Source organism: Emys orbicularis, chromosome 1 (genome assembly GCF_028017835.1).
Source record: "Emys orbicularis isolate rEmyOrb1 chromosome 1, rEmyOrb1.hap1, whole genome shotgun sequence".
In the NCBI taxonomy this organism is placed as follows: Eukaryota; Metazoa; Chordata; order Testudines; family Emydidae; genus Emys; species Emys orbicularis.
Genome location: NC_088683.1, coordinates 116,148,222 through 116,161,726, shown reverse-complemented (window position 1 = coordinate 116,161,726; position 13,505 = coordinate 116,148,222). Strand labels below are relative to the sequence as shown.

The 13,505-nt window shown below is 46.8% G+C and overlaps 1 protein-coding gene across 1 annotated transcript in view; it reads left to right on the top strand.

The window, feature by feature from the left end:
* LOC135873058 (sodium- and chloride-dependent GABA transporter 2) overlaps positions 1-13,505 on the top strand; it is a 59,282-nt gene that overhangs the window by 23,102 nt on the left and 22,675 nt on the right. Inside the window, exon 6 of the mRNA XM_065397533.1 lies at positions 3,604-3,738. Coding sequence (XP_065253605.1) covers positions 3,604-3,738 — 135 coding nt within the window. The remainder of the gene's footprint in view (positions 1-3,603; positions 3,739-13,505) is intronic.

The window sequence follows — 13,505 nt, the reverse complement described above, 5'->3', positions numbered from 1 at the left end:
TGTGGATTCCTTCACCTACCTTTTTGGCACAATCTGAGCCAGAGATAAAATACAGTGCAAGGCTGATGAGCTATGTGAAGGATTCATTGGAGTTGTAGCCATCATCAATGACATTCTAGTATTTCCTTATTCAAAGGGAGGACATCATGCAAACCTTTCTCCCCTTCCCTACTTCAGAGCTGACCAAAGGTGCTGGAACAATTTTTATAGTGAGGGGCTGATGACAGAAACCATGTATTTGGGTTGTTATTACTACTTCAAGCCAGGGGGTGCAGCAGCAGCCTCAGCACCCCTAGTTCCAGCACCACTGGAGGTGACCGAGAAAAAGATGCGCACCTGACCTAGGAAAAAGCATGATTTGCATTCCAGCAGAAAATGGGTTGGAGATTGCTTTATGGCAGATAGAATGAATCCAGATCCAGCAAACATCACTGTGGTAGAGGACATGGAACTACCACCTAATCCTGCAGAAGAGGGGGCAATTCTTGTATAAGAAATATGGCAGAATATAAAGAACATAGTTCTATTGTGAGCTATTTGGGGCAGGGAATCCTCTTCATTATGTGTGTGTAGAATGCCTAGGATGATGGGGACCCAGTCCCTGACGGGAGCCTCTAGGCACCACTGCAATACCAATGATTGATGATCCTAATAAAAGAAATGGATGCAGTGGGTTTCCTACTTTGATCATAACAAAACTATCAGCAGACAGGTCTAGGAAGGGAATTGGTGCAGCACTGCTCTAGGAAGGCTAGCAACTATGTTGTATATCAAAGTCCTTCATGCCACCAGAAGAACAGCATGCACAAATGGGAAAATGTATATGCATGCATGTATGTAGTTGTATTTGAGTACAATCCCTTTTGTCAGCATATATAAGCATATGTTACAGTTGAATCTGACCACTAACTGCTTGGATCAGTCCAGAAGAAACCACTCATCGCATTACCACCCAGGTGACAGACAGGGTCTTCAGTTGCAGAGGGGTAATAGCCAAATTGTGTATTCCCCAGGAAAATACACCCCCGCCCCCCTGGTACTTGGATCAAGTACTTGGGTCACTGGTACTTGGGTCAAGACAAATGTTGGAGTTAGTATGCAGGTGCATAGAATGTTCCAGCATACAGGTGAAGATTAGAGGTAACCAATGGAAGGATGAACAAATGAAACAAGTAATATTGGATGGATGGGGAGAAATTAGAAAGAAAATGATTTCACATCATCATGCAATACAGGCACCATACAGATGAACTTTCACTCTCGTGTGGCATAACCTTTTAAAGGTGAAAAAACAGTTATCCTATTGCATTCAGACTAAATATTCGGAGATAAACCTCACTAGGCACATGGCCATGGAAAAATCCAAACAGAGACTTTGACGTATTCTTTTGGCCTAGTACGTGTTAACCATCTTGTCTTAAGATGTCTGATATGCCTTAAAAAGTATATAGTAAATGCAAGCGCATCAGTGATTCTGCATGAAATGCCAACAAAACCATGTCAACCCATGGGCACTGATTTGTTTATGTTGAACAATGAAGACTACAAAAAGAACAGGAGTACTTGTGGCACCTTAGAGACTAACAAATTTATTAGAGCATAAGCTTTCGTGGGTTACAGCCCACTGCTGTAGCCCACGAAAGCTTATGCTCTAATAAATTTGTTAGTCTCTAAGGTGCCACAAGTACTCCTGTTCTTTTTGCGGATACAGACTAACACGGCTGCTACTCTGAAACCTGTCATTAATGAAGACTACAGTATGTCATTGTTGTGGATTACTATAGCAATTAGTTTGAACAATCCCCAAAGTACCACAATAACCCAAGTTATATTTGCAAGACATAGAATCCCAGAAAGGATTAGCACGGACATTGGACTTCAGTATTCCTCAGAGGAATGCAACTACTTTGCCAAAGTAAGGGCTTTCAAACATATCTAAGTCCATCTTATTCATAAGGCAAGTAGGCTAAGTAGTAGAACACATGATGCATAAAGACCCCTATTTTGGACTACCTGAGTATTAGAACACTCCTTGCAACAGCTCTAAGTCACTCGGTCCTGATGTTGATGGGATGTCTGTGTTCAGCATTGCTCTTTATGTAGGAACAGCTGAAACATGAAGCAGTGAGTCTCAGCCAAGTGCCAGCTGCTAGTCTTAGTGCTCAATGCTGATGCTGCAGTACAAGGGAGACAGGATGGTGGCCACTGGAAACCCCTTGCTCTGAAACTGGCAAATATTGAAAAACCATATCAGGTTCACACCCTGAATACATGTGAATGTTAAGTCAACCATTGTTTGCTTCAGACACCAGAAAACCATCACATTCTCTGAACTTGCTGACTGTATCCTGGCTCTAACATCAGTATGGAACTCAGCAGTCCAGAAAGTGATATAGACACACCCATCATTTCCACATACTGTTTCTCCACCTGTAATCACAACTTGTGAACTACTGTAAGTAGTGGCAGGAACAATAGCACCCTCTGGAATGGCACAAGTGCCCCTACCTACGAACCCATTTGTTACCAGGTCTGTCTGACCGGCAGAGCTGAGGGAAAGTTTAGACTTGCAAGGTTTTTGATGTGACATCACAGTTTAAATGGGCTTCTGTCTTACAACACCCAGGCACCCAGTGCATGTCTGTATTACTTCAATAAAGAGTTGAAATGGCTATTTGTTGCTAGGTTACATTCACCTCAAACAATAAGACTAATTCTTATTACTACTGACGATTCCTTGATGATATCCCAAGGACTGTCTCATCATGAAGGGAGATGTACCAGGACAAGCTGCTATTTGCATCCATCTTGTTAGTTTTAGATTATGTTCTCCTGGCCTACTCCATACCAAGAGACTTGCTTGGTATGACTCCTTCCTTCGCTTTCCTGTCAGAATGAGCAGATGAAAATAAGGGCCCAGATTCTCAGCTGGTGTAGATCGATGGAACTACATTGAGTTCAATGGAGCTACCCTGACTTACGCTAGCTAAGACCAAGCCTGGTGCTTAGATCACTACCAAGGGTATGTCTACACTACCCACCGGATCGGCGGGCAGCGATCCATCCAGCGGGGATTGATTTATCGCATCTAGTCTAGACGCGATAAATCGACCCCCGAGCCCTCTCCTGTTGACATCTGTACTCCAGCGCTGCGAGAGGCACAGGCAGAGTCGACGGGGGGGTGGCAGCAGTCGACTCACCGCAGTGAAGACACCATGGTAAGTCGATCTAAGTACGTCAACTTCAGCTACATTATTCACGTAGCTGAAGTTGCGTAACTTGGATCGATTCTCCCCCCCCCCGCCCCAGGGCCAAGACTAAAGAGGGATTATCTAGTTGTAGATATAATGGCCACATTGTGACTTTTCTAACCACTCAGTAAAAGTGAATTGCTTTCTACTCAGCTTTAAAGACTACCTGAAAATATAGTAATCCTGCCTCTTCCCTGCCCCCATCTTGCTGATCCTGTCTCATCCTGGCCTTTCTAACTTGCTCTTGCACTGCACTTGCTCCCTTTGTGGCAAGATTTCATTGGTGTCCTAGGTTTCTGGCCATTTCCCCAGGCTGCCCTCTCACATTTGCTCTGTTGTGTTCTCCTGCCAGGTGGTGTATTTCACTGCCACGTTCCCGTACCTCATGCTGGTAGTTCTGCTGATCAGGGGAATCTCTCTGCCGGGGGCGATGCAGGGCGTCCTGTTCTACCTTTACCCAGACCTTACTCGTCTCATGGACCCTCAGGTAAGATGGAAGGAGGACTGATTGGCTGAGCTCTGCTTGGGTGTGTGCATGTGTTTGAAATTCTCTCTCTTTCTCTTCCATCCAATTCCCTTCTTTGCCCCTATTCCCCCTTTTAATTTCCCCCCTGTTCTTTCTCCTTCTCTCTCCCCACTCTCTCTTACTCTTTGCCTTTTCCTTTTCATTCACTCTTCTTCTGTCTCCTTCTCCTCTTCCCCCCTCTGAACGTAATGCACGTTGACATTCACAAGCATTCAGCTGACACCATCAGGGTCCCCCAACTAAGCTAGCTTCACTGTTCAGTTTTCACCAGCAGAGTTCCCAAAATCCCAAAGCCCTTTCTCTCCATGATGTTTCTTGGCTGATGCTATTGGTAAATGATGTAGGCTTCAGACACTACTGATGGGGCCACTAAACTTCTTAGCTGCTTGGTGACACCAGTCAATCATCTCTGTCTTCTGGAGACACTCATTGTAAAACTCCTCTCCTCTCCTGAGCCAGATCAAGGGGGAATGGAGGCCCCAGAGCCACAAAGATTTAGGAACCTTTATTTTTTGATGGAATGCTGTGATATTTAATATCATTGGAGGCAAAGCGGAGGCCATCAGCCCTTCCTACCCCGTCCTAGAGTATGGGAGGAAGGTACTTCTGAATGCTGCTGTAGTGTCAATCCACTAAACACCTTGCTCCCCATCTCCCTTGTTTTCCTCTCTCCCCTTTCCCTTGATTAGAAATTCCTGCCAGTTTGACTGAAGGTTCAGTGCCCGACTGCCGTTTTTAATCTCTTCAGGACAAGTTCCTCCACGTTAAATCCTGGCTCCAGCTGAGCTGCTGTACCAGCCTTTGTGCGAAGGTGTCTCCAAAGGAGATTAAAGGGTGCCTGCCTGGAAAATAGGTCAGCGAAACCCTTCGTAACCCCTTTAACTCTTTCCGCTCCAGGCCAAGCATTTTTTATTTTGAGTACAGATGCGTGAATGCACAGTATGCGGGGAGGGGGATGACTGAGGGAGGCCATGCTGTAGCAAGCCCCTGATGCACCGCTCTGTGCATGGAGAATGGATTTCTTTGGATGTGAGGCGGCATTCTCTAGTGCTTCCAGTTGGGGAGTCAGAGTCAGGACCTGCTGGGTTCTGTGCTTGGTTCTGCCATTGATTCTCTATGACCTTGAGCAGGTCATTTAGGCCAACATTTTCAAATCTGGGTGCATAAATGTGGAATCACGAAGTTAAGTAAAAGCTGGCCTGATTTTCTGAGTCAGCGGACACACTCAAATCCTGCGCAAATCAGTGACAGCCAGAGCTCTGCACCTCTGAACATCAGGCCACTTTTAACTATGGGCCTAAACAATGATTTAGAAGCCTAAATGTCAGGCACCCATGTGTGAAAATGGAGGCCTTTCGCTCTCTGTTTATGCATCAGTTAAATGGAGGTGACAGTGACCTCCCTTGTGGTAAGGATGTTACAAGACTTAGGCTCTTTTGAACTCCCTCCCCCAGGTCCACACTAGAAACTTGTGCCAGCATAGTAATGTCAGCTAGGGGGTGACTTTTTTGACACTTTTACCCTGGCAAAAGCCAGAGTGTAGGCCCAGTTACCCTGGCAGAAAAGTTATTTTGCTTAGGGAACTGGTATAAGCTATACCAGGAAATGCTGTTTTTTTGGCTGGAATAAGCTGCATCTACACTATAGCTATACTGGCCAACCCTTTCTGGTGTGTACTAGAAGCGCAACTGCCAGTGAAAGTCAGTGACTCTCAACTCATTTACATACATTTATTAATTGCACTGTTAATATTAATAAAGCACTTTGATGTTCCCTGATGGAAAGTACTATGGAAACCCATGTATTGGAAAGTCCCGTAGAACTTACTAGGGATGAAATTCAGCAGGTGGAGAGGTTGTTTCCATCCATATGTCGGATTTGGGAAGCTCCTCATTTCATGCCTGATGCTTCTCCTATATGAAAAATGTCCTATAGACTTCAACAGAAAATGATCACCTTTCTATAGTGGTTTTAATCATCCTGTAGGATTTAACAGCAAGGCTGTAAGTTTCAATTAACTTCTATAAGACTTTCACATGAGCGCTCTACTCTGCGCTAGTTAGGCCTCAACTGGAGTATTGTGTCCAGTTCTGGGCACCGCATTTCAAGAAAGATGTGGAGAAATTGGAGAGGGTCCAGAGAAGAGCAACAAGAATGATTAAAGGTCTTGAGAACATGACCTATGAAGGAAGGCTGAAAGAATTGGGTTTGTTTAGTTTGGAAAAGAGAAGACTGAGAGGGGACATGATAGCAGTTTTCAGGTATCTAAAAGGGTGTCATGAGGAGGAGGGAGAAAACTTGTTCACCTTAGCCTCTAAGGATAGAACAAGAAGCAATGGGCTTAAACTGCAGCAAGGGAGGTTTAGGTTGGACATTAGGAAAAAGTTCCTAACTGTCAGGGTGGTTAAACACTGGAATAAACTGCCTAGGGAGGTTGTGGAATCTCCATCTCTGGAGATATTTAAGAGTAGGTTAGATAAATGTCTATCAGGGATGGTCTAGACAGTATTTGGTCCTGCCATGCGGGCAGGGGACTGGACTCGATGACCTCTCGAAGTCCCTTCCAGTCCTAGAATCTATGAATCTATAAGGAATGGTCAGCGCCCCAATCTCTGCTGTGTGTCATAGTAAAGCCTCCATTTTGCAAGGACATTGTGACTCCTGCTAGCCATTCTGATGCCCAGTCAGGTCGAGCAGGCTCTAATTGGCTCTAGAGGGCACTCCTGCAAGCTGTAACTATTTTTGACCTGCAGTCTGTTGGTGGCAAATCATTATAGAAAATAAAACACATCCGTTCCAATCTGATCCTCGCAACCAGACGCCTCACTGATGGGCAAACGATACATCAGAAGAGGGGGAGATGATAACCACTTACAAATATTTGAAAGGTGTCATTGCCGAGGAGGAAGGGGAATTATTTTGGGTGATACCAAGAAGGATGTACAGTTGAGGCATGGTACAGTGGCCAGGGCATCGGATTGATATTTAGAAGACCTTGGGTCTGTGACTGACTCTACTGGGTAATCTTGGGCAAGGTTTTGAAATTCTCCAGCCTGTATTATACAGGAGGCCAGACTAAATGATCTGATGGTCCTCCTGGTCTTACATGTTAGGTTTCAGGGACTTTCATAGATCCCTTTCTGTACCTCAGTTCTCCCTCTGTAAAATGCTTACATTTAAAACACCAAATATAACGGACTCCTTGTGGGCAAGCCAGCGACCAAGAACTAGTCACTGAAATAATTCCACAAAGAATTTTGAGTAATAAAGAATTCTGAGAAAATCTTGATCTGCCCCTGGACAATATGCAAACAGGACGAGGTAAAATTCACCAAACAAACGATTCGTTTGGAATGATTTGACTAGCTCTAATGACAATTTTCTTTTTAAAAAAAGGAGTTGAGTATCCCAGCCATTTTGGGGGCAGTATTAATTTAACCCCCCTCCTCATTTATTACTGATCCTATGTTCTCTCTAACCCAGAAGGTCTCATTCTTTCACAGCAGGTGGCCCATTTCAATAGAAAGAGTGCCTCAAGGACACATACTGATCACATAATTTCCCACGTAACTCCGTGGGAAATTAATACTGGGAAATTCCTGATGTAATCTATTAGCCAAAGGCATAACAAAATCCAGTGCTTTGAGCTGAAACTAGAAAATTCAGACTATGTTAAGCAGGAGGACAATCTAGATCAGTGGTTCTCAACCAGGGGCCATGGGCCCACTGGAGGGCTGCGAGCTGGTTTCAGGGGGTCCGTCAAGCAGGGGCAGCATTAGACTTGCTGGGACCCTGGGCAGAAAGACGAAGCCCCACTGTATGGGGCTGAAGCCGGGGGGCCAAGCCCCACCACCCGGGGCTGACGCCAAAGCCTGAGCAACTAAGCTTTGTGGGGCCCCCTATGGTGGGGGACCGTGGGAAATTGCCCTGATTGCTACCCCGTAATGCTGGTCCTGGCTTTTATATGCAGAAAATCAGTTGTTGTGGCACAGGTGGACCGTGGAGTTTTTGTAGCATGTTGGGGGGGCCTCAAAGAAAAAGGTTGAGAACCCCCGGTCTAGATTATGATAGTTGACCCTTCTAGCCTCAATGCCCATGAATCTATTCTAGCTCTCTCTCATGTGATTTAGCAGCTGAAAATAGGAAGGAGGAGCAGTTAGCTCTCTGGATGAACAGCAAGGGTTCCAGAGACTGCAGTTTGAGAACCTGTGGTCTAGTGTTGGTTTCCTACTGACCTTTCTAAAAGCCCTCCCTATTCTCTCTGTCCCTCTGGCTAGCAGGAACTCATTCTGCTTATATAAGAACTAATTAATTATGTTCAGTAGTGCTGAAAAGCCTCCATTGGTGGTTGGGGCCCCTCTCTGCTAGGCATTGTACCAGGGCCGGCTCTGGCTTTTTTGCCGCCCCAGGCAAAAAAGCCTCCGGCCGCAGCCCCGGGGGGAGGGCGGCAATTCTCCCCCCGGCAGCCGGGGGGAGAGCGCCGGGGGGGAGGGCGGCCGGAGCCCTGGGAGGAGGGCGGCGAGCCCCGGCCGGGGCTAGGCTCTCCCCCCGGCCGCCAGAGCGCAGGGGGCAGGGCGGCGAGAGGGCGGCGAGCCCCGGCTGGGGCTCGCCACTCTCCCCCCGGCGGCCGGGGGGGAGGGCGGCCAGAGCACCGGGGGGAGGGCGGCGAGCCCGGCCGTGGCCCCGCTCTCCCCAGCGGCCGGAGCGCCGCGCCGCCCCCCTCCAGGTGCCACCCCAAGCACAAGCTTGGTGGGCTGGTGCTTGGAGCCGGCCCTGCATTGTACAGACACGTAGGAGGACATTGTGTAGGAAGAGCTTGCAGTCTGTGCCCCCGATTCTGCAGTGAGACCCACATGGGGGAACACTTACAGCTGCCCAGAGTCCCAATGAAGTTGATGAGATACGACACGGTTAAAATGTCTGCCCCCAAGGATCCAAGCAGGACAGGGGCTTAACTTGAGACAAGACGCAACAAGAAAGTGTGAGAAACAGGATGGCGGGTGAACATAACAGTAATAAGCTCCCATGGTTATAGAGGCTAACAATGAGCTCAAGCCCAGAAGGGGCTGAGCACTCCGGTCCTGACCCAGGAAGCTCTTAGCTCCATGAGGCGTTCCACTGACTTCAGAGCGACTGCTTGGGCATCAGGTTAAATATGTGTCAGTGCTTTCCCTGATCCAGAGAGCTCCACCCCTGGCAGGTTTGGGCCCTATATGCCCAACTTGCTGGCTCTGAAGCATTTGTCTTTTTTAAACCTCTGTCTATTTCAATTCTTTTTTAATAACCTCTGCCTAGTCGATTTTATTTTGTCAGACAGCTGCCTGTTTCTCTCCCTTTTTTTTTTTAAAAGAACTTGTCTATGCGTATTTTCCCCTTCTCTCGTTTATATTATTTAATAACACTGCCTGTTTCGGTTTCCTTGTGTTAACTTTTGCCTGTTTCTGGGTTGTTAGAAATAGCATTGATCTTTAGTACAAAAATCTTAGCTTAAGCTGCTCTCTTACCCTAGGCCCCATGATGCACCATCCTCTCTCCAAACAGTGAGGTCGGCCTCTTTCCTTGCAGCCTGCCCACACCCCTCTCTGCCAGCTGCAGTGCACAGATCAGGGGAGAGATTCCAGAGGAGGTTACGGCAAAGGTGGCCTGGGGGAGAGGGGTTAGGGTGCCCTGCGGAAGCATCATCTGGTGGATGGAGGGAGGTCAGAGAGGGTGGCCAATCAGGAGGGAGTGGGAATCTGCAGGGTTTGTTTCAGAACATGGCTTGTTCTGACATCACTGCTAGGGACAAAGGGCTGTGAAGGAATTTGCTGTCTGACCTACATGGCTGAGGGAGGAGGGAAGCATGGGGCTTTGTACCCATGGTGAGGGAGGGATTTGAATCCCCTTGCTTCAATCTGGATTTAGGAGAAGCCCCAGCTGGGCCCCTCACCACCACTCTGCTGCTGCTGTCACTGCTTGGGGAGCCACGATGCTTCACAGCCAGGGGGGAGCGTGTTTGGATTCAGCTAAATATTATTTGTTCCCCTTATTTATTTTTCCCGGCAAGCCTTTAACTGACTCTGTACATTCTTGTTTGGTTGTCGCCTCCCCTGCCCCCTTTCCATTTCTGAGAAAGAGAGAGAATATTGGCGGGTGTGTTTGTTTTTTGCCTCCTGCCTCACCCATGGAGGGAAGAGTGCTGGTGTGTGTGTGTGTGTGTGTGTATAGATGATGTTTGTTTACATGATGTTCTGCTCTCTTCTGTGGATGCCTATGTCTAATAGTATCTCCAGGCATGTGTCTGCGTGGCCTCCTGATCTCTGCTCCCATGCGCATTGGTAGGGGCATGCGGGACGGCATATATCTATCTGTATCCAGTGAAATGAGCCTGGCTTGTGGCTGCACTGGAGCGGTAGGCGCATTGCTACCTGATTGCACTGAGCCTCTGCTTGCTCTCTTGCTTTGCATCCCCAGGTTCTTCCCTGTCACCTGACAGGTGTGCGCCGGTAGGGTAACGTTGCAAAGCGATGCTACTTGCTCCTCTTCCCTGGCTTTTGCGCCCTGCAGTCTAGATGGCTCTGGGCTGGGTTTCCCCTTCCAAGGGCCAGTTCCACAGCTCCCCATCTCTTCTTGTTTTTGGACCTCCGTGCGCTGTCCTAGTGGAATGATGTACAGCTGTGTTTATCTTGCTGCCCCCTCCCCACCGTCTCTCTTGAACCCCTCCAGTTTGTGGAACTGGGAATTAGTTCTGCTGGCCAGATCACTCAGCCTGTGGCTGCACCCCCATGCTGAGTTTGTCCACGGTGCTGACATCCAAGGAACAATTAGTCGTTTTTAATTCATCAAACAGCGGGAGGGGGCTGAGCAAAAACAGGCTCTAGAACTCTGCCTCCTGGGCTGTGTAAACAAGGGGCAGGGAGTGGATTCCCTCCTCCCACCTCCTGTCTACAAGCAGCTGTGCTTTGCAGTTTCAAACAAAAACATATTTGCTTTCTTGTGGGGTTTAAAGGGTAGGTAAAGGAAAACGGCCCCTCTTGCTCAGCCCAGTGGTTGGAAAGTTCACAGAGGCAAAGAGCCCTTATTGCTCTGCATACACTGTGAAATGTGTATCTTATAGAATGCAGTGCTTTTATAGCTGTGTTGGTCCCACGATATTGGAGAGACAAGGTGGGTGAGGTAATATCTATTATTGGACTGACTTCTTGGTCCAATATCGTACAGAAGGTGAGTGACTGTGTTAGGCCTTTCTGAGAGGCAGCACAGGCTAGAGCGGAGGATGGAGCATGGGACTAGGAGGCAGGAGCTTCCAAGCTCTGGTCCCATCTTTGATTTGCCTTAGGTTTTGGGGTATAATTTAAGACACCTACGACCTGGTTTTCAGAGAAGGAGGGGCAGGGAGTATGGTGCTCTGGCTATGCCCTCTGCCACTGTCTGGCCAGGTTAAGGGTATGTCTGCACGGCAAAGGAAAACCCTCAGCTGGCCCATGCCAGCTCTGGGCAGGGCCGGCCCACAACATTTTGGCACCTGAGGCGGGGAGCTCAAATGATGCCCCCATGCCCCCTCGCTTGGGCCAAAACTTTGAAAGGTCTCAATTCTGCCTTCTTCCTGTTCTACTCCTCTCATGGTACTGCTCTGCTACCTACCCCAATAAAGGAGAACTAACAACTTAAAATGCCTTGTTCAAAAATGTTAAGTAACACTTAACTTTCAAATGCCTGAACAGCAAATGTAACTTTTCTTGTCTGCATAGTAAACACTGGCATTTTTATCCGTTTGAATAATCAAAGTGGTGCTTTCCCTGCCTTCTTGGTTGCAAAGATTGGAACTGCTTCCTGCTGAAGGTCCACAGTCTGGGCCAGTTCATGCTCTATTGAGATGGTTCCAAGGCCAACCAGCCTCTCCTGTGTCATTGTGGAGTGTAGATGCATTTTTATTAACTTCAGCTTGGAGAAGCTGCGTTCTCCACTGGCAACTGTTACAGGAAGTGTTAGAAGTATGTTCAGAGCAACAAAAGCATTTGGAAAGAGGGTGGTCATCTTATTTTTGCACATATATTCCAGAACAGCCTTTGGAGTTGATCCTGCTGAAATGTTTCTTGAAAGGGCTTTCAGTTCATCACCTAAATCACTCGCATTAATATTGCGCATGTCATCATGTGTCAACACTGTCTCTAGTGCCCTGCATTGCTGGTGTAGGTCTTCTTCAGGTATAGTGAGGAGTTTTAGAATATCACACAACATCCCAAATATACTGCTGTGTTACTTGAGCTCCATGAAACGTTCTTCAACTGACTGTATTGCACAATCTAGCATCTGGTTAAAGAATTCAACTTTGAATTGTTGTTTGGGGTCTCTTATGGGATTATCCCATGCCTCGTAATCAAAATGTTGTCTTCTTTGGTGACTCTTGTATTCTTGAATGGGTGGGAAAATAGCTTCAGTGTGAAGTTCCTCTGCCAACTTCTGTGCACTCTTCAGAACGTTTTGAAATCCCTCATCTGTCCAGTAAGACTGTAGCTTTGACTTTGCTTTGTCCAGTTGTTCCATTGCTCCAGATCTATCAAGGTCAACACGTTGGAGTCTCTTGCTTACAACATTTATTTCAAATAGTATGTCATGCCACAACACTAAGCCACACAGAAATTTGAAGTTATGTATGTTTCTGGTGATTCCATTTCCCTCTGCCACTGTTCTCCCACGAACAATTCCTGTCATAGCATTATCCTCCATAATGGCAACTATGGCATCATCTATCTTCCCAATTTGGTGTTTGATAGGCTTTATCGCCTCCACTCGACTTTCCCATCATGTGACACTCAGTGGTTTCAGTGTCAGAGAGGATGTTCCCAGATGTTGCTTCAAAATTTGCCATCGATGAGTTGATGCAGAGAAAAATACATAGATGCTTTGAATTACATTAAAAAATTCAGCAGCCTTACTAGAAGCTGATGCTGCATCACTGACCACCAAATTCAATGAATGAGAACTGCATGGGACAAAAAAAGCTCAAGGGTTTAACTCTCGGATCCATGTCTGCACTCCTCTGTTCTTTCCTCTCATGTTGGCACCATTACTGTAGCCCTGACCTCTCATGTCAGCTATCGCAATTCCCGTATCTTCCAGCTTTTTAAGAAGCACATTTGTCATACCAGCTCCTGTAGTATCATCAATGTCAATAAATTCTAGAAAATGTCACCATTGCAGGGACATTTTCACTAGGTTCTGTTGTTGTTGTTGTTACAAAATGCACCTTTAAAGTCATTTGTTCCATATGGCTGATGGCAGGTGTGCAGTTCAGAATAACAGAGTAATATCTTGCTGACTTCAGATCTACCACAATCTTCTGTTTGACTTTTGTTGCCAGTAACTGTATGATCTCATTTTGAATTGTTTTTCTAAGGTAGTGGTGTGTGTACATTTCTTGGGTGGTGACTCTTCTTAGATGCTCCTGGAGTACAGCATCAAACTCAGCCATCAGCTCAACAATTTTAAGGCAGTTTCCATTATTTGGCAGTTACAGCTGATCTGAAGTGCCACGCAGTGCTAGGTTTTGGGTAGCAAGCATTCTTACAATGGCAATGAGCCTTTTCAGAACATTTTGCCAGTAAAGAGACTCTGATGCAATCTTCTCTTGATGCTGATCATCTATGGTGGCCTTTAACCTTAGTCTCATCTCAAGCTCTTTCAACCTATGGAATGCTCTCTGGTGATTTGCTGCCTTCTCATGGCATGCCAGATTTCTAGCCAGA